We start from the raw sequence: 19,999 nt of genomic DNA, 5'->3' as shown, positions 1-19,999 counted from the left end.
TCTGTTCTCATGTAAATGTCTCTATTAACTTTCTTCCAAAAGAGAGGGAATTAAAATACTGAAAATATAGGAGTGCTCAAGAATTTCTAAATTAGACATGTCCATGTTGTAGTCCAGAGAATTAACTTTGACCTGCAGCTCTCCTCTCCCTATAATTGTGCAAAGTGATGGTGGTGAGGGGGTTCATTATTTCATAGATGATTTAATATATTATGTAAACTGTTCCTTAAGTTTCTATGGTTGATCAGCTGCGAGTTTTTGTTTCTGGTGAACTCAAATAACCAGTTTTTATCCTTCAATTAAGATATAAGAACAACCAAATATCAGTTTTATAATTTTTAAAAAATTTATTTTAAGGAAAGAAGAGTAAAGTAAATATTACATGCAAGTTAGGCAACCTGTCTATGTGCCCACCCCCGCACAAAACACACAGTCACAAAGTATCAACAGCTCCTGTTTTTCAAAGTTTTCAATGAGGTATCTGCAGATCTTTAAAGTTATTTCGCTCCTAATGTATTTACAGAAAAATTTTGGCCCATCATAAGAGAAAATTTGGGGAAAAGTAAACTTGGCATGTTGCTAAATGTCTCTCTTGCAATTAATGATGATAGCTGTCCTGGCATTCAGCAGAAAGCAGTGGGAAGGGAGTGGATTTAGGTTCCAGGCTGAGTTAATAAAGGAAGTAAGCTGTGTACTGACCTTCCCGTTGGTTAATGTCAGTACTGTTTAATCTTTAAGCACAAATGAAAGCAGGAAAAACCATATACAGGGATAGCCATTCATGTTGTGGCTGTGAGGGATGGAACAGAGAACAGTGTGCAGACTTAGGGTCTTCCTGGTCTGTTGGTGCAATAGCAAATGTCTCCTTTTTGCTGCCAGATCACCAGCATTTAAAATTGTAAGGGCTTTCTGTAGTCTTTGTTTTAATGACTGGCATATACCTGAGATGTACATTCAGTGTCTGATGTGCATGTATGTGTGATGTTTGTTATCAATGAAAGGTAATGAAAAATACCAAATTTTGAGTGAGCTGCACCAGAGTAAATGCATTTCCCTTCTCCAATCTGCATTGGTATTCTTCTGTCTGCTGATCCTGATTTGTGTGTTAAACAAAAACTAAGCTTCTTTTTCTTCCTGCCTCCCCCAAAAAATTATATGTTACCTTTTTGTCATTTGTCTGCCCTGCAAACTTACTGTGTATAAAGATGAAAAACCAATATTTGCTTTTAAGGTTCTCAGATACAGCACCTCACTCAGGTGGGAATTGCTAGCAGAATCGGAGCCCAACAAGTGGAGATTCCCTCAGTCAGAGCAGGGCATGGCCAGCCGGGGGGACCAGGGTGGCCCCACTATCGTGGAGAGGATGAATGTGCTAGGAGAGATGCAGTGAGTACTGTTTCACATTTATATAGTTTCTAAAGCAGTGATATGTTCAGATTTTGCCTTCGTTGCTGTTTGGAATTTCTTCCGATGATTCTTTCACTTGCTTTTCTGACAACCTCCGCTTGCTCTTCCAACCTTCACTAGCTCTTCTAACCTCTCTTGCTTGCTATTCTTTCACCTCCGCTTCTCTAACCTCTTTCACTCACTCTTCCCTAACCGCTTCCTCACTCAAGGCCTTTAACCACTGTGTTCTGGTTACAGTTCACCACTTCTACCCCAGAGCTCCAGCAGAGGTCGAGTCTGCTTTCCATGCACTTCTTTAATTTGAGATAATTGCAGGTAGAAAGCACTGAAGTAAATGGTCCAGGTTCTCTGCTGGCATGCATTGGCACAGCTCCATTACTTCTATGGAGCTGCACCAGTTCATAAGGGCAGAGAATCTGGGTACTGAACGTAGATTTAGATGTGTCGTGTACAGCAGTAGAGATTTCTGGACAAGGTGTTTTCCTTTCACCTGTCAACAACATATCTGTTAGTTTACCTATACAACCGGACAGGCACCATGATTTGACAGAATACTGCTTCCAGAAGATGAAATTTCTGATTAAACTATAAGCGTTGTGATGTTTCAGCTACTGTATTGTCTTTCTCAGGAAAGATGTGGATACCTGTCACCAGCATTTCATGCAGTTGGTCTTTAAACCATTCCTCTACCCATACTGGCTTATGCCAGCTTTCTCGAGGTACCCTTTTGGAGATAACCCCTTTATGCTCTGGCTGTCCGCCCCACTCTCAAGTTGTCACCTCTGTTCAAATTCGTCCCCTCCCTGAGGAAGAGAATTTCCTCCCTTTGTGTACTTCCACCAGCATTTGTCCCCACTAGCAATCACCATGATCCATATTCCATGTTGTCTTAAAATAGGTGTATTTAATAAAAATATTGAGAGGCTCAACAAAATCAAAATTAAGCAGGATTGGGGCCTGATTCTCAAAGATGCAGAGCACTTCCTATTAACTTCAGTTGGAATTGTGGGCGCTCAACACCTCTGAAAATCAGACAGGATGTAAATATGACTCTCCTCATGCTATGCAAAACATAGCTAACAAGGCCAAAATGGTCTGTTTGTCTAATGTAGCTAGATATCTGTACCCCTGTTCCGTGCTTAGGAATGTGATATCCAAGTAACTCATTCCATTCTGGTCAAGGTAAGCATCCGAATGCTCATTTACACCTGGACCGGCACTCAGCGGAGAGATCTTACAGGCTCTGTTCCATGCCTCTTCCAGTGGTATCTCAGGGTCCATGTTGGTTTGACAGCTCTCATAATTTGTCCTTCAGCCCTTTTCCCAGGCAGCTCAAGTGACTTTAGTTTTATCGGTCTTCAGGGCTTTTTTCTCAAGTGCTTACGGACCATTATATCTTTATTATTTTATTACTTGTATTACAGTATTGCTCAGACTCCAGTCAGGATCAGAGCCCCATTTTGCAAGATGCTAAGTAAACAGTTGTTTGTTTCAGCCATCAATACCTATCATATACACTCTTCCAATGTTATCTCTATATTGTCATTAAATAATTTTTTCCTTGATAGACAGTCTCTTCATTTTCTCCCATCAGTTGTCTGAGTGGTTAGCGAGCATTTCAAAGCTTCTGGACCCATTTAAAAGGATTTTATTGCCCTTATTTTCAGTTAGCAGCTCTTGTTACCATTTCAAATAGGCACCTGTCGCTCTAATGTGGTTTCAGTAAACATCCTTTTCTTTAGTCAACTGTGGTAACATTTTAATTATGTTCCCTGCTCTTTTTCCTTTCTGACTGCTACAGTCTGTATGCAGATGCTTATGAGGTTTTCTCAGTTTGCTAAAAAAAAAAAAAAAAAAATTGTGCAGATTATAACATTGACTAAAACCCTTGTGACAGGGTCGGGCCAGATGGCTACAGGAGAGTGATAGAAAACAGATATATTAGCCCCAGGTTAAGTAGGTCCCTTTTCCCTGGGTAAGGTAACAGGGAAGGTTCCAGAACAATCAGGAACTTTCTGGAAACAATTAAGGCAGACAGGATGATTAGAACACCTGCAGCCAATCAAGAAGCTGCTAGAATCAATTAAGGCAGGCTAATCAGGGTACCTGGGTTTTAAAAAGGAGCTCACTTCAGTTTGTGGTGTGTGCGAGGAGTTGGGAGCAAGAGGCACAAGGACCTGAGAGTGAGAGGGCATGCTGCTGGAGGACTGAGGATAACGCTATCTGGCATCAGGAGGAAGGTCCTGTGATGAGAATAAAGAAGGTGTTGGGAAGAGGCCATGGGGAAGTAGCCCAGGGAGTTGTAGCTGTCACACAGGTGTTACAGGAGCCACTGTAGACAGCTGTAATCCACAGGGCCCTGGGCTGGAACCCGGACTAGAGGGCGGGCCTGGGTTCTCCTCATCCCTCCAACTCCCTACTCGATACTGGAGGAGTTGAACTGGACTGTGGGTTCCACCAGAGGGGAAGGTCTCTGGCCTGTTCCCCGATCCACTAGGTGGATCATCAGAGACTGCGGGGATTGTTCTTCTTCCGTTCCCCACGCTGGCCAGTGATGAGGCTAACGGAGTGAACGGCAGATTTGAGCCGTGAAAGTGGCCAAACTGAGGGCTGACGTGAACCTCTGAGGCGAGAAAATCCGCCAATAAGCGCAGGACCCACCAAGGCAGAGGAGGAACTTTGTCACACCCTACAGAACATCGGTTCTGTTGCTTGTCACAGAGCCCACGTGAATGCCTAGTGTGCCTCTCTAGTGGGGCAGTTGTTCTTTCCCTCCTTCTTACAAAGTGTAATTAAACGGAAAAAGAGAAAAAAATGCTAAATCCGTGCCGTAATCTGACAGTTCCCTGTAACAGAAAGGAAGTTTTTTTCTATTGTATCTTCACAGACTGATTTCTTCCGCTAGTTCAGATCTTTGCAATTCTCCTCTTTGGAAAGATGACATCTTTAAAAGTTTTCTTTGTTACAGTTGCGTTCCTCAGGTGTCATGTTTCCTGGATGCTTGGGACCCTTTCACCAACATTCTTCCTGCTCTCTCGCTCGCTCACTCTGTCTCTCTCATATGAACACACATTTCTGACATTATCCTCCACAGTTAGGAAGGTTAGAACTAGAATATTTTCTTCCCTGGTTGACACAGGTGGGTTCTGATTCTTTCGTGTTCCTGTGATGGATTCTGTTACCTTACAGTATTCTTACCTCTGCTTTCCACAGTCTTTACTCTCGAAGATTTTCTCTGGAATATGCTAAGATATGAGTCTTCAGTCTTGCTTCCTGACCCAAAATCAGCAAGCAGGTCACTACGCTTCATCCTACTTTTCCACTAAGCTAATCCAAGAAGGCTTGATACAGACTCCTTTGAAGTCAGTGGGAGGCTTTCCATTGATTTCAGAGGGATTTGGATAGCTAGAACAAGTTGTTATATTTCTTTTAGGAAATAGTAAAATACAGCCATCACTGGTACTCTTTCTGTGTCAAAATAGAGCGCATTATGAAGGAGGAAAGAATTCTCATTGAGAAAGCATCAGTGAAGTAGGGTAAACACTTAACAGCAGTACATGTTACTTTGATACTTATCTGTACGGTAGAAAACATCTTTGTTTTGATAAGAAAAGGAAAAAATAATAGACTAAAACTACTTGCACAAATCCTTGTGCCTTTTTACTGGTAGATCATCTTCAAGTGGTTGGCATAATCCATTTTATTGGTGGCATTGTGAGCTAGTGTGTCTCCGTTTTTATAGCCTCAGACTTGTTTAGAACCCAACAGTAGCCACTTGTGCTTTTAATAAGATATTAAAAAACATCTAGGCAACTTTAAAACTAAAATAATCAACAACCACAGTCAGCAAACATTCTCTTTTACTTCCACCAAGAAACCATTCCTGCAGTATACTATTGACTGACTGTTTTTTACTAGGTAAGAAGCTGAATCATATAGTGACTTCTAATGTTAATGTACTCTGAAAATAGCTTAATTTGCTGGTAAAACCTCAGTGTCAAATGGAGTTTGTTTGCTTTTTTCAATTGGGACCATAGAACCTGTCCCTCTTCAATATAGAATTAGACTACCTGCCAAGTCTGCTAACCAAAGACTGCAGGTAAGAATTATTTTAGTGCATTTGGCCGGGATGCCTCTATTTTGAAAAATCAAAGCAGCAATTAATTTATTTCCAATAACTGGAATTGTTTCTTTCTCACAAGCAAGATGGGATACCACTTATAACAGAAAAAAGTCCTACTTTATCCAGCATAAATCCTTTAATTTTCCTATCAAAGCTCCTTTCCCCAAAAAAACCCAGCTGCACTATACATGAGCTGTGCAAGATAGCATCCTACATATTATGAGGATGACTGTGATTTCAAGATTGTCATTTTAACAAAAATCCCAAGCCTATTCTTAAGTTGTCGTCCATTACTAGTTTCAACTGCTTTGCCAGATTTCTCCATTCACAGTTTGAGAGCCATTAAAAGAGACTACAGAGAATTTATTGTTTTGCTTAATGAATACAGTTTTATTCACTAGGGTCCCCCTCTTTTCCTCCCCCACTTAAACTAAGACCCTCTTTTGTTTCTTAAGCAAATAGCACTAGAGAACAAAAACAGGATGTATTCCTTGTTAATTTGGGACAATTGGGCCTACACCAAGGCAATGTTTCTGAAACTGTGTAGCTCAAACAACTCTAGAGAGTGGAAAAATGAAATTTTTCTTGCTGAGTCTTTCTTCTAGTTCTACTTTTACTAATATGGGACCCTGTTGGTCTCAGCACTGTCCAAACACATGGTGACAGTTCCTGCCCTGGAGATTGCACAGTCTGAATAGACAAGACAGAAATGAGTAGGGAAAGGGAAGTACTAGTATCCCCATTTTACAGATATGGGGAACTGAAGCACAGAGAGATTAAGTGACTTGCCCAGGGGCCAACAGGAAGTTGATAGCAGAGAGAGGAATTAAACCAAGTCCAGTCCAGTACCTTATCCATAAGACAGTCCTTCGTGACTTTCTCCCATCTTTTCTGTATTTAAACATCAGACATTAGAGAATGGCCAAATTTTTGTAAACCTTAGAAGAGAAAATGAGAATTCCTGAACTTAGGACAAGCCAGCAACTTATTTGTTTTGTGCTTCACAAGCACAATCACCCTTTCACGCAGTAGGGAACTAGCAGGGGTTAGACATATCTCCATGCTGCTTTTTCTCTTTCTCCTCTGCCTTTTGTCTTTCTCCTTTCTTCTCCTTTCTCAAGCTCATCTTATTTTGAATAGGAGGAACAATCACTTTTTTTTTTTTTTTCCATTTTGCAGACACACATGTATGGACATCAAGAATATTCTTCCTCACCAGTATTCCAGATGCAGAGGACTTCGGCCAGACAGCCCTCAGCACCACCTGCTCATCTTCCACACAGCAGCCTTCAGGGACAGGGGCTCTGCTACACCACCAGTTCCAATGAGGACCTCCAAACTGGTCACTCCTCGGCGTCTCTCATAAAAGCAATTAGAGAGGAGCTTCTGCGACTCTCACAGAAACAGACAACAGTTCAGAACTTTCACAGCTGATTTGTCATGCTCTTGCAAATCTGCCAGGTATCTGCTTCCTATGGAAGCAAGACTCAAAGGAAATCAGCAACGTTTTTCTTCTGTCATCAGAGTAAACTTCCACGGCGCCAGAGATTACACTTCAGAAAAGAGCAGCAACAGAAGGAGAAAGAGAGAGATTTGTGTGGAGGCAGGGAGAGGGAGGCCAAAGTGGTATTGTCAGAGCTGGCTATCCTGCTTAATCTGTTAGCATTACTGTGCCCCTCTTTGGTTTGATCTAATGAACAAAATAAAACTTTAGGTCAAAAGCTAACCCTAAAAAAATACACACGCGCACACAAAACCCCCACCAAGAATAGTAGACGGTGAGACACCTTGCTTAAAGAAGAAGGCAAAGCTTTCCTGTTACCAGCAAGATGGACTGAATTAACATTTGATGAGAGATTACAAGAATTCTAACCTCTCCAGTGTTTTTAGTGAAGTGGCTCGTGTTGCTGCTTTGCGGGATTACAAACTATATAGGATCGGAGACATTGAAGGTGTGATCCAGAACGGGAAATCACCTTAATGACAATAACAGTAAGACTACTTAGGGGGGGAAAAAAGGATTTCTGAGCTACTTGTAACAAACCAGAACAATAATTGTTAGAGCTCTGTGTTTTCAAATGGAGCTACTCTCTGCACTCCTCCTCGTTTTTTTCTGGTGCTGAAGCTTCAAGTGTCCCTTCATCTTCATGTTTGCAAAGTAAAACCATGGCCTTTTTAAATCCAAGAATATATCTGGAAACTCATTCAGAGTGGAAAAGCAAAATGTCCAAAAAGAAAAGGCTGGATATTTATTTTGTTAAAAATACATTGAAATCTAGTTGAGAATTCTTAGTCACAGTTGAATTTTGGAGCATAAGTATGTACGTTTGTCTTCTAAACATAAATACTTTCATACTATATGCTTTCACAAGACGAGGGATAAAATATACTAATCTGTAGTTTGCTGTGTGGCCAGAAAGCAAGCCAGCCTGGGTGATGCAGGATTACCAGCACTAGGTATACATTTACCATAAACCACAGCTTATGCTGGGATCTCAGTCATATCTAGTGAAACTGAATCTTACAAAAGATAAAACTTAGGGCAAAGACATTTAGAATATTAACATAAGCTTAGATTTGTTGTTTGAGACCGTTATTTTATTTCTATCTGTTCCTACTGACCCCATGGATGAAGGGGCACAGTAATGATGGTACATGTCTTGGAGTGTCTGTTATTATTTTTCCAGAGTTTAATTTACAATTAGCTATGAGTTTACTAATATTTGGCCATTGCACAATTGTAACCTGCATAATACAAGTGAAAATTCTGACTAAATTTTGGTTTGTTGGAGTATTTTTATTTTTAACTTACATCAAATTAAATCTAAAATGGTGGCATAGAGAAAGTGTAAGTTAATATCGGTCAGGAGGCTTAGGAGTCTCTCACTGAGACAGTGATGTTCTTGACTACTTGATACTAGGAGTTGGGATTTTCAAACAGAACCAAAGGGTAGTAATGAATGGTCTGAACTATGGACCACAAAAGGGGTCATCAAGCAGGTGGCTTTGGGGTATGTCTGAATCTGCCTCATATAGATACCTTATTTGGCTGATACTTGAATAAGCATTGGTATAGTATGCATAGATAGCATTGTTATGGTAGGGTAACTATGAGGCTATGCACTTGCAGTCTAAGTGAAATTCTGAGGTTTATAATCAATCCCCCAGCCAGTGCTCCAAGCCTTCATGAGCCCAGATTGAATTTAATCCTGATGCCTGTATGGTTATGACCAGCGGAGCCATCAGGTCACTGAATTTTTATATTTTTTTAAATATTTTAATATGACATTCTTCAAGATTTACCTATTGACTTAGTGTATAACATGTCATCCCTGGTACAAACATAATGGATGAAACACTGGTTTCATACAATGGTTTGTAAAAGCAAACCCTAAGGATGCTTTAAAGAGAGACTTTCACACTGAAGCAAATTTGAAAAACAAGAGCATTAGCAGGGTGAGAAATGTACTTGGGTCAGTATTTGTATGTTTTGATATTACTGAAGGCTGTTTATTGGGTGTTTCATTGAAAATTCCGTCCTTCACAGCCCAGATTCTCCTTCTAGAACCTGAAGTGAAGTCTGATTACTGTGCTTCCGACATCACTCCGCTTATGGTATCATTAATACATTGTGCTATTAATACATGATCATTGGTACATTGTGCAATCATTAATATAGTGTTCTGAGTTCACTCCAGGAGAAAATGGGCTGTTGGGTGTAAAATCTTTATTAAATGCAAATACTGTAACCAGCAAACATAAGTAAGAATTATGGAAGAATAGCTCTGAAATGGATGGGAGGATAGGTGATTTATGCCATACCCTCACTGCAGCATGTGGTGTAAGAGAGAACGTTGGAGTAAATCATCACTTGTAGGGATGGGGGAACAAGCACTTTTTCTTCCCAGTTTAAACACTGTGAACAACTTGAGAAAGGTGAAGGATTTAAGTTAGTCTGTTAAGCTTTCTCTAGTATGAAAGTCCCTCTTTAAGACCTGAAGTGTTCATAGAGAAGTACAATGGAAAACACATGTAACAGGTTTGTGCCCGAGTACCGCTCTCAGACCTGCTAGAGACCTTATTTGCTATTCACCATCTATATATGGTCCTCTGTCTCCCAATGCCATTTAAAACCCTCCATGGAAGATGTCCAATGCTTCACTCAAAAGAATGGCCGTAACACAAAGGGGTTGTGTACAGACTTTCTGCAACTGCTGAATTGTTGAAGATTTAGGTGGCTCATGTGGTGCAAGAAAAGAGTACTGTCTGAAACAGATGGGCCAAGATGTGTATTTCCTCTTTAGAATCTAGGCAAATGATCCAGTACTAATCACGTACATGTTTACCAACCAATTGTAATGTTTTTAGTCACCTTTAAAAAGGAAACCTGAGAAGGAAAACAGTGAGTTTCAAGATGAGGGAGATTGGTTACCTAGGCCAACTAGGTGTCTGGTTTTGTCAATTGTCCTTTTTATTGTACTGTTGTGTTACAGCTTTGTGGACGAACAAAGGGTAAAATATAAAGCATATGTTAATGAATCTCATCAATCCCATTGAGCACTTGGCTAGTATGTACATGCAGAAGAAGCAGTGTTACCAATGCTTATATTTTAATTCCATGCTTACACCATTCTATTTTGCAGAAGCCTACACGCTCTCATAACCCTTCACAATTTTCCTGGAATTATTATGTGTATAGTCAGTGGTCAATTTGGAATATACAGGTGAAAGAAAGAAAAACTGGCAAAATGAAAGCTAGATTTTTTTTTTTTGTCAAAAGTGCTGACCTCTAGCCTGTTTGATACTTAGTTGTTGGAACTAACCGAAATATTTTAGACCTACGCTTTATGTAATTGATCGCATAGAGGTTTTCATGTGTTTCCCATGCCTCCCTATGATACAACATAATTCACAAGGAGATTATACTAATAGTCCAGTGATAGTTTCAAAGATAGTTTTGCTTAGGAAACACTGCATAGCTTCTGTGAGCGTGTGATTCAGAAAAGGGAACGTTGGTGGACAGATAGGCTTCATAGCAGAAAGTGTTCAAAATCTGGACTTCAGGGGAGAGGAGATATTTCAAAGACCAGTCCTCTTGCTCCAGTGTCAGGACAGTTCGCAGCAAGGATTCATATCCAGTGTTTGGAGGGTGGCAGCTTCACCCAAGGTGCTCACTTTTTACTTCTACATTCAGACCAAGACTTCTGAAATTAAGCCCCAGAAGTTGTGCTCCTATGTCCACACTTATTTAGGTGTCTAAGTATGGACAGAGGAGCATAAATTTAGGCTCCCATTTTTGAAAGTCTTGCCACCCCTGTGTCTTGGGCATCTTTTGCCTATTTCTAGTACTTTTTATACTAAATGTAAAGCGGAAAAGGAAATTCTGTACATCACTATCACCAGCCTCTTGATATTCACATGTTCCAATGTGGCTAGAGATTAAAGCTTAAGGAAGAAAGGGGAAACCTAAATTTAGAAAGGACAATTTTCAGAGCAGTTCTATGGTTCGGAAGCATGGAGAGGACTTGGCTGCTGGGTGCCTGGTCTCCCCTGTGCATGCACAACATTCTTTGAAGTGCAGTTCATGTCAGAAAAATGACTGTAAAAATTCATGCTCAGCAAATCTGCTCCTCATGTACATTCAGTCAGATCTTGCTCTAGTGTCAGAAGTAAGGGTGTGTTTTATTTTTGTGTTACTTTTTACTCCTTGTAACTCTGTAGAGTGGTAAGCTCTGGTAGAGTGAACTGGATTCTGCTGCTGCTCACATGTCAACAGAATCATTGAGTATAGCTATGCTACAAACAGAAAAGGTTTTTCAATCGATGTATTTAATCTGCTTCTCTAAGAGGTCAACAGAAGAACTCCATCTACACTGGGAGTTCGGGTGACCTAACTGCATTGCATAGGACACAACATTTTCCAGAGCCCGTAGCGACATAGCTAGGTTGATCTAATTGTTAAGTGTAGATCAGGCTTGAGTTCCAGTAGTTGATCCATTTTTCTATCACCGTACACCAGTGCAACTCCTCTGAAAACCATTGTGTTGCAGAGATGTGAATGAGGGTTAAATTTGGCCCAAAGATCTTTTGTTTCAGAGTAGCAGCTGTGTTAGTCTGTATTCGCAAAAAAAAAAAGGAGTACTTGTGGCACCTTAGAGACTAACAAATTTATCTGAGCATAAGCTTTCGTGAGCTACAGCTCACTTCATCAGATGCATGCAGTGGAAAATACAGTGGGGAGATTTATATACATAGAGAACATGAAACAATGGGTGTTACCATACACACTGTAATGAGAGTGATCACTTAAGGTGTGCTATTACCAGCAGGAGAGCGGGGGGGACGGGAGGGGACCTTTTGTAGTGATAATCAAGGTGGGCCATTTCCAGCAGTTGACAAGAACGTCTGAGGAACAGTGGGGGGGGAGGGAATAAACATGGGGAAATAGTTTTACTTTGTGTAATGACACATCCACTCCCAGTCTTTATTCAAGCCTAAGTTAATTGTATCCAGTTTCCCAATTAATTCCAATTCAGCAGTCTCTCGTTGGAGTCTGTTTTTGAAGTTTTTTTGTTGAAGAATTGCAACTTTTAGGTCTGTAATCGACCTAAGATTGAAGTGTTCTCCGACTGGTTTTTGAACGTTATAATTCTTGACGTCTGATTTGTGTCCATTTATTCTTTTACGTAGAGACTGTCCAGTTTGACCAATGTACATGGCAGAGGGGCATTGCTGGCACATGATGTGCTAGCCGGAGAACATCCAGTCTGACTTTCAGATCCCAGGGTGAGTTTACAGGTATGTGGAATTGACTGAAGAACAGGAAACATGGAACCCAACAATGCCTTTTTAAAGAGTCACTCCTCAGAACAGAAGCTCAATTGAGAGTTCTGTTGAAGGCCAACGGACAGAAAAGTGACTTTAGGGCACTTACTCTAGAACAGCACACTAAAGGTCTCTGCCTATGTAGCTTGCAGGGCTGCAGTATTTAGTTTTGGTTTTGTGTGTTGTTTACTGATGCCTTATTTCGCATTTAAAACAAATATTTCTCTTGGAATGGCTAACCCTATTTAGTTTTCAGTAGTTCTTGCCCCATAACTTGATGTTTATGTTCAGACTACTCTCCCTATTGCCTTGATCAGTATGTTTGAATGGATGAAGTGAAAGTTTTCTTCAGTTTATGTATGCTAAACCGCTATGGAAATGTAACGTGGGTTTTTTGGTTTTGTGTTATTTTAGCCTGTTGGTAGTTACTTAGCAAAGTTTCAGTGAAATGAGAATCAAGAGAGGATGGAAAAGAGACTGAAGACTGAGAGTTGTCAGGTTTCCTGTGGCGCTATATTTGTGGCACTCCTGTGTCATGTTCCACTGGCCATTTCCTTAAGGTTTTTCCTGTCATTTCTGAGGCAAAGACGGAATTGGCTTCTCTGTCTGGCTGTTTAATTTGAGAGCAATAGCTAGATTTACCATAGACTGCGACCTTGCTTTTCCTTCTACTGGTATACAAAACAAAGTATCATTATATACAGCAATACATTAACCTTGTTCTGGATTTAAAAGACAGACCTGGATGAAGTGTGGTTCTGTAGTTAAAAGAAAACATTGAAATAGTAATAAAGCGGGAAATTATTGAGCATTGGCAACAGGAAAACAGCAGATGGAGTTGTGAATTAAGCCACCATCTGTGGCAGTTTAAAAGATGTAGCTTTGTTGTCAAACATTAAACCAATTAAAGGGTTATCAGCTATGAATGATTCTGGCACTTAAAATAGTGGAATAGCAAGCAAACTTATGGATTGATTGGTATAGGAGGGGTTAAACTGTGTGACCCTCATTAAAGTGATACCAGATAAGTTGGTAACAGATATTTATAGAGCACATTTTATCAAAAGTTCCCAAGTGTCATGACATTCATAAACCCATTTACAGTGATGAGTTCTGTACTCATTGCAACATTTCCACTTTTGCTGTTGAAGGTGGGAACCTTTACACAACACATTGCAACCGTTCAGGATACAAAGTGAAGAATCCCCTATTCAGTACAAACTACAGGGGAGTTTCACCTAATTGGAATTTAGCCAGGATGCTGGTGCCAATCATCTTGCTCTGGTGAAAAGTGTAGCAGAATTTTTAGTGACCACAAATGTTGAAGGATATTTGTCCCTTCAGAAAGAGAGCATTTCCAGCAACACAGTGCCTCCTAACGCTACTCAAAGGTGTTGGTTCAGAATAGGTGGGGAGAGAAGAACACCACTTCCTGAAATCACCATTACCACTACCTGTTGCATTCTGAGATGGGATTTCGGAAGCATTCAGCACTGAAGCCAGTGGGAGTTTTAATATTGACTTCAGTGGGAACAGAGTTGAGGCTAGTGTGCAGAGCACATTAGAAAATCCCACTTCTATTTGCCCATGAATATCTCTCATCCTTAGCATTGCTCAGGCTCAGGCCTGCTCAGCTTTTGAGATATGACAGAATGGCAGCCTGAGTGGTAAGGCTAACAACTTGAAATATTGCACTTACTAGAGCATTGGAGAATCAACTGAATATTAAAAGGTTTCAGAGTAGCAGCTGTGTTAGTCTGTATTCGAAAAAGAAAAGGAGTACTTCTGGCACCTTAGAGACTAACAAATTTATTACCTTACCCTTAAGTTTTACTCTTATACACTTAATATAACAGATGTTTTAATTACACTACCCTGTCAGAGAAGATGAATCTCTGCTGATTGGCTCTGTTGATACCATATGCATGAACTTCGGTAAGTAAGAAAGGGGGGGAAGTGAGGTGATACAGTGAATAATGTAGTAGGTCCCTTAGGGCTGATGTGTAGTAAGCGCCATTAGTCAGCATTTTCAGCTGATTGCAGAACAATTAGAACTTAATGAATATGACAAATGGTTCCAAACTAATCAGCATGGTATTTGTAATGTAACTTCTTTGGCTCAGACTGGGGGCCGTCGCAGTGCTATAAGTACTCTTGTACCTTCGCTATGGCCCTCATCCAACAGAAGACTTCAGTGGGCTTTGAGCAAATGAGAGTTATGTAGTGAACAGCATTTGAGTCTCTGCCATTTGGTTCTTGATTTTGAATTATAGCCTTGATGATGGTGGGAATAGGGCACCACTGCAGATTCCAACACAGTACAATGAAACTGCAGTCCTCTGCAACAAAATTTTCAAATGCAAGTCTCTTCAGTCAGGCACCTAAATAAGTGATCTGGTTTTCAGAGTTGAAGATCCCTGAAAAGCCACTTTTGTTTAGCTACTTAAATGTGTATTTAGGTGTAAATTTTATAAACCACCGAGGGAAAATTTTGTCCCTATTGCTTAGAACGAAGGTATGGGAGTTAGGAGGACCCTGTCTGTGCTGGTGAGTCACTACATGACATAGTGATGTCTCAGTCAGCTTACTGTGAACACTGACTAATAACTTAGTGCCTGGTTTGCCATTGCTCTGTACCTTGTGTAGTCATTTATACCAGTGCAAGTGGGTTTAAGATGCTACCAGATCAGAGTGGTTGAGTTTTACATCTCCTTTTCACTGGTGTAAATGACTGCACAAGGCACAAAGCAATAGAGAATCAGGCCCTAAACTCTGAGTGATGGCTCACTTTTGTAGGGCAAATAAGTATATTATAATCCCTGATTATCAGGAAGATACTGGGGCAAAAATGTAGCTGAGTGCCTATTCTGTCAGTTCTTCTAGAATGGATTCAGAAGAGGGAGGCGCTACTGATGTGAGAGACACGTAAGTCTTATTTCATACTAAAAGCTTTATTTCTTACCATTCAATCTACTATGAATTTCCGGCTGTAGAGAAAAGCCCCGGAAGACTCAAATGCCAATGTTTTGTGTGTCTGCCTGCAATAAAATAACACTTTAGCATTTATAAAGTGCTTTATATCTTCAGAGAGCTTACAAACATTAACAAAGGAAAATGAAATTTACTAGCTTTGGTATTGATTTGAGCTAGGGCATTCTGAGCATGCTGATGAAGAGAATATTTTCCTAACAGATCCTGGGAACTGTTGGGTACAATATATTACGTTAATGACACCCTACGAGTCAGGGATTCTCAATCGATGTCTTTGTGTGGACCACAACTTGACAGAGAGAGAGTGCCTCAAGCACACCTCTGTTCCCATTCACCGTCATGTGGACCACCTCCACTTCCCGTTCATAACTGCCTGACATCCCTGTGTAACGTGGAAGTGTAATATTAAGAAAGTATTTGGCTGAATGTTTAGCTGTTACTAATTTGATCTAATAACTAGACACTACAGGGTGAACAGATGTCCCGATTTTATAGGGACAGTCTCGATTTTTGGGTCTTTTTCTTATATAGGCTCCTATTACCCCCCACCCCCGTCCCGATTTTTCACACTTGCTGTCTGGTCAGCCTAAGAGACTAGGAAAGGCCAGCACCATGTGACCAACCAACTCTCCATACAATACCAATGGTCCATGGACCAAAGGTTGAGAATCAAATAATGTGGTGGGCAATGTGGTTTATTTTAGACTTGGAAGTGCCTCTGATACCGAAGTATGTTATGGAAAAAAGCCAGTGGAGGGGAAAGAACTGTCATGTAAAATGCAGTCATCAGCGAAGAAAGATTAGTTTATGGAAAGATAAACTAGGGAGTGATTAAAATGGCATGTTTTTCTCTAGGAAGCCAGGGGAGTTTCACAGGACTTTTGGATTGTCACAACAAACACTGAATGCACCTATGGGGTGGAGAACTGGAGAAAAGGGTATAGAGCCTTGAAGTTTCAAAAAACACTACAAGATGCAGAGATGACCAAAGGGTTTGGAGGGTGAGGTGGTTATGGAGCCTAGAAGCAGAAGGAAAGAGTTATGATGGGAACACAAGATTGAAGGTAGGATGACGTATGTCTGTCTCTTAAAAAAAAATATATATATATATATATCACCAATACTTAGGAATTATAGAGTTTTTATGTGGTTAAAGTGCTGTGCAAATCTTATGTAGTGAATATGAAAGTGTTAAAGGGAAACCAAGATCAGAAGGGAAAGAGAGAAACAAGAGTGGTGACCAGAATAAAAAGGAAAAGAGAAAGTCATTGAGGAGTGTTGATATAATCTATCCATTGTTTCCAAAGGGTTAACTTCAAAATGCCCAGGCCGACTGCTTAAATAATTCTATTCTATTTTTGAAAAGAACCATATTGCAGTAGCATGTGAAAAGCCCATGTATTCTCTGGCAACTAGATCTAAATTATGTTGCAAGTGTCCCTGGTTTCTGGGGTTCTCTAGTGTGGCAAACTCAAGCTTCTGTGGCACCTTTTGGTAAGTATAAAAATGGAGGCTTCTGACTAACTAATACAGTGTGTAGTGAGTTGTTGTTTTAGTTTATACTGCCCCTAAATTTTCAACGTGCTGCAGATATTTGTATGGCAAAAACCTAATTGTGTAGCTGATGTTGGCAGAGGGGGAAATTAAAGGTTTCCACAGTTGAGGAGGGGACAGTTGGAGCTTTCAGAATGTGGGACAGCGAAGGGGACTCTGAGTTTTGGCACTCTGGAAGCATTTTAGCTTTCGTGACGTATGGATGCATCTCTTCTTTCCCTCCCTCTTTGAGTCACCGTATGTCTATGCTATAAATGCTGCAGCGCTGTCAACACTGAGGCTTAGGTTGGCTTAACTACATCTCTCAGGGGAATTGAATTTTTTACATCACCGTGTGACGTAGCTAGGGTGACCTAACTTTTAGATGTCAACCAAACCTCAGAGGTGACTTTAGGTTCTGAAGCAGAAGTTGAATTCTTACCAGCAACATTTTGCAGCCCCTGCCCCATTATTTGCCATTGCATCCAACACAAATGAGTTAGCTGGATGTTTCTTTTACAATGATCAGCAGTGAAATGCTGATACTTAATTGCGAACAATTAAACTGACCTCCTTAGGGTTCAGAGTTGACATCCCACTTAGATGAAGGGGCAGTTCTACGGCTATTGTTTCAAGCTGTTTGCAGACTCAGGAAGACAGTAGTGCATTGTTTACGCTCAATCACATTTGGAAGGTTATCAGCGTGACATAAGGGCTGGAAACTTATTCTTTTTAAAGTGAACATTTAGATACCGGTTCACATCTGCAGCAAGGAGTGAATTCTATGGCAGATGCTGAAACCTCTGAATCACGGAATACAGGAGGTCTTGAGCATATAGTTCTGAGCATAATTGTTGTGGCTTCCCATGAATGTCTGCTACTGTCCTTGGTTATAATGGGAGTAATTAAGTATACTTCTTTAATGAAATCTATTAACTTCTTTGGCTTAAAAAATCCCAGCTCTTGAAGTCCCAGTACAGACCATCTTTTCTTATGAAGTTAATCTCTGTCTTCACTCTGTACATTAGATGCATGCAGGAAGCTCTGGTGTTTTGCCAGCTTTCATCCCTGTGGTGAACTTGTAAAGTGCAATCATTGTAAAGTGCAATTGATTAATGTGTAGCCTATTCAGTAAAACCCCAAAGAACAGCCCCTTGATAGAAACAGTGAGTGAGTAGTGTGAGTAATTACCAGAACAGCGGTATCAAGAAAGATGAAGAGTCACGCATGAAGTGCTAATCAGGTTAGCCTTGAGTTAAGGAATAAGGAAAAACCCTAGTCAGATATACAGTAGTTGGATTTATTGTATTTCAGAGCAAGTTAATGTATTTACACCAGAATCATTTGCTGCGACTAATGCTCATTTATTTCAATGGCACTTGGTGGTATTAGAAAAGCTGATCAGCTGCAAGCCTCCTGCTGCTCTGTTCATCTTATTAGGGTGCATAGAACTCTCATTCTGTTTAAGCTAATGGCAACTTTACTGGATATTCCCTCCCTCTTTATAGGCACTACATCTCATGCCTGGAATTGGGAATCTTTGTTACCCTCGTCAAAAGCAAATAGAAGTCTGCTGGTTTGACCAACAATCATAAGATTCACACTGGGGTTATTCAATTATGTTTATTTGTCTTACCATCCAAATTCAACCCTTTTTGCCTTTTCTGTGTTCTAATGGCCAGGACTGGATTACATGGGTTAGAGATGGGGAAGGCATTTAGTCCATCTTCCTGCCAATGCAAGGTGGTTCTGTGCAGTGCACTAGTCAAGTTCTAAATGATTTGAGCAGTGGGACTTCCATCGTCATCTGTGGGAGGTTATTTCACAGTTTAATAGATCACTTGTTCAGTCCGTGTTCATTTCAGCATGCTTTGTCTTAGACATTTGGGGACCTAAAACATCTTAAACAATCCGATAACACCCGTACAGTATGTACTAGCTTAAGAGTTGTGAGGTTTATCGCAGGTGAAAATGAAGCTTGCACACAAATTAGTTGGGCTTAATGTTCTGTACTGTGAAAGAGAGATTGGTTGGCTTTGCTAATTTGTAATGCCGAAACTAAAGGTTGGGACAGCTGGGGTATATTGGTATAGCCCCACTGGAGGTCAATAAAACTATGCAGATTTACATCAGCTGAGGTTCTGGTCGGATGTATTTATTATTAGCAGTATGACTGTAGCAGACTAAATGCTTCATGGTTTTGCATAAAGAACACAGTTGTAAAAGGTGCTGTACTACTGAATCGTCTTTGGCTTACAAATGAAAACTGGACATCTTATTTGTTGTGTTTCTTCACATTGATAAACCTTCTGTTGTGATTTTGTCAGTCAGAAAGAAGCTATTTAGCAGCTCCACAACATAAATCCTACGGTGATGTGTTTTCCACCTCCCAAATACGCTAACAAATGTAGCGGCACATCACAAATAAACTTTTGGTTGTACTTGGGTACTGTGCACTGTTGTGCACCAGCTCTGAGGTACCCTGCTGTGCATATGACAGCTCATTAGTTATTTTTCTGTTTATCTTTAAAAGGCCCATTTCCAGAGTCCTTGGATACAACCTTTTATTTTGCACTTTCTGCAACTGCTGTCTAATTCTTGAAGTCCTGTTACTGGAAGACCAGTTGGCTATTTGCCGTGTGTGTGTGTGTGTGTAGATTTTACATTGTGCTTGTCTCTCACAACACGTGTCATCATTGCAAAAATGTAATACATGCCTCGTTGACAGTCTCTGTTTTTAGAAGAGTTTTAATTACATCATAACTTACTGTGTACAAATGGGACTGTTAAATTGTTTGCACTGGTAGCCTAGGAGCTTTTTGGATACTGCCACCACTTCTGAGGACCCCAGAGCATATTGGTGATGGTAGTATTATACTCATGACATTCATAAACAGGACTACATTTTCCTTAAGGGCCTGATGCAAAGCCCACTGTAGTCAATGGAGTGAGTCCAACTGAAAGGCTATGGATCAAGCACCAAATAGGTATTTAAAATCATATGCTGTACTGTGTAGTTGTCTCTTAGTAATGTCAAATGCAAAGGGTTTATGCAGCTTGCAAACAAGGCCCTTGTACTACATAAGAAATTTACACAGGAGTGGGGATCTGGGATATATC

General features: G+C 40.4%; 1 protein-coding gene across 7 annotated transcripts in view; it reads left to right on the top strand.

Moving 5' to 3' along the window:
- KIAA1549 (KIAA1549 ortholog) overlaps positions 1–19,572 on the top strand; it is a 216,706-nt gene extending 197,134 nt beyond the window's left edge. For all 7 annotated transcript variants that reach the window (XM_043541575.1, XM_037879366.2, XM_037879344.2 and 4 more), the window contains 2 exons: positions 1,232–1,386; positions 6,710–19,572. In XM_043541575.1, coding sequence (XP_043397510.1) covers positions 1,232–1,386; positions 6,710–6,964 — 410 coding nt within the window. In that variant the 3' untranslated portion in view covers positions 6,965–19,572. The remainder of the gene's footprint in view (positions 1–1,231; positions 1,387–6,709) is intronic.
- The last annotated feature ends 427 nt before the right edge of the window (positions 19,573–19,999 follow it).

The sequence above is a fragment of the Chelonia mydas genome, chromosome 1 (genome assembly GCF_015237465.2).
Source record: "Chelonia mydas isolate rCheMyd1 chromosome 1, rCheMyd1.pri.v2, whole genome shotgun sequence".
NCBI lineage: Eukaryota > Metazoa > Chordata > Testudines > Cheloniidae > Chelonia > Chelonia mydas.
The sequence above is the reverse complement of the archived record's forward strand: the minus strand, read 5'-3'. Positions and strand labels throughout refer to the sequence as shown.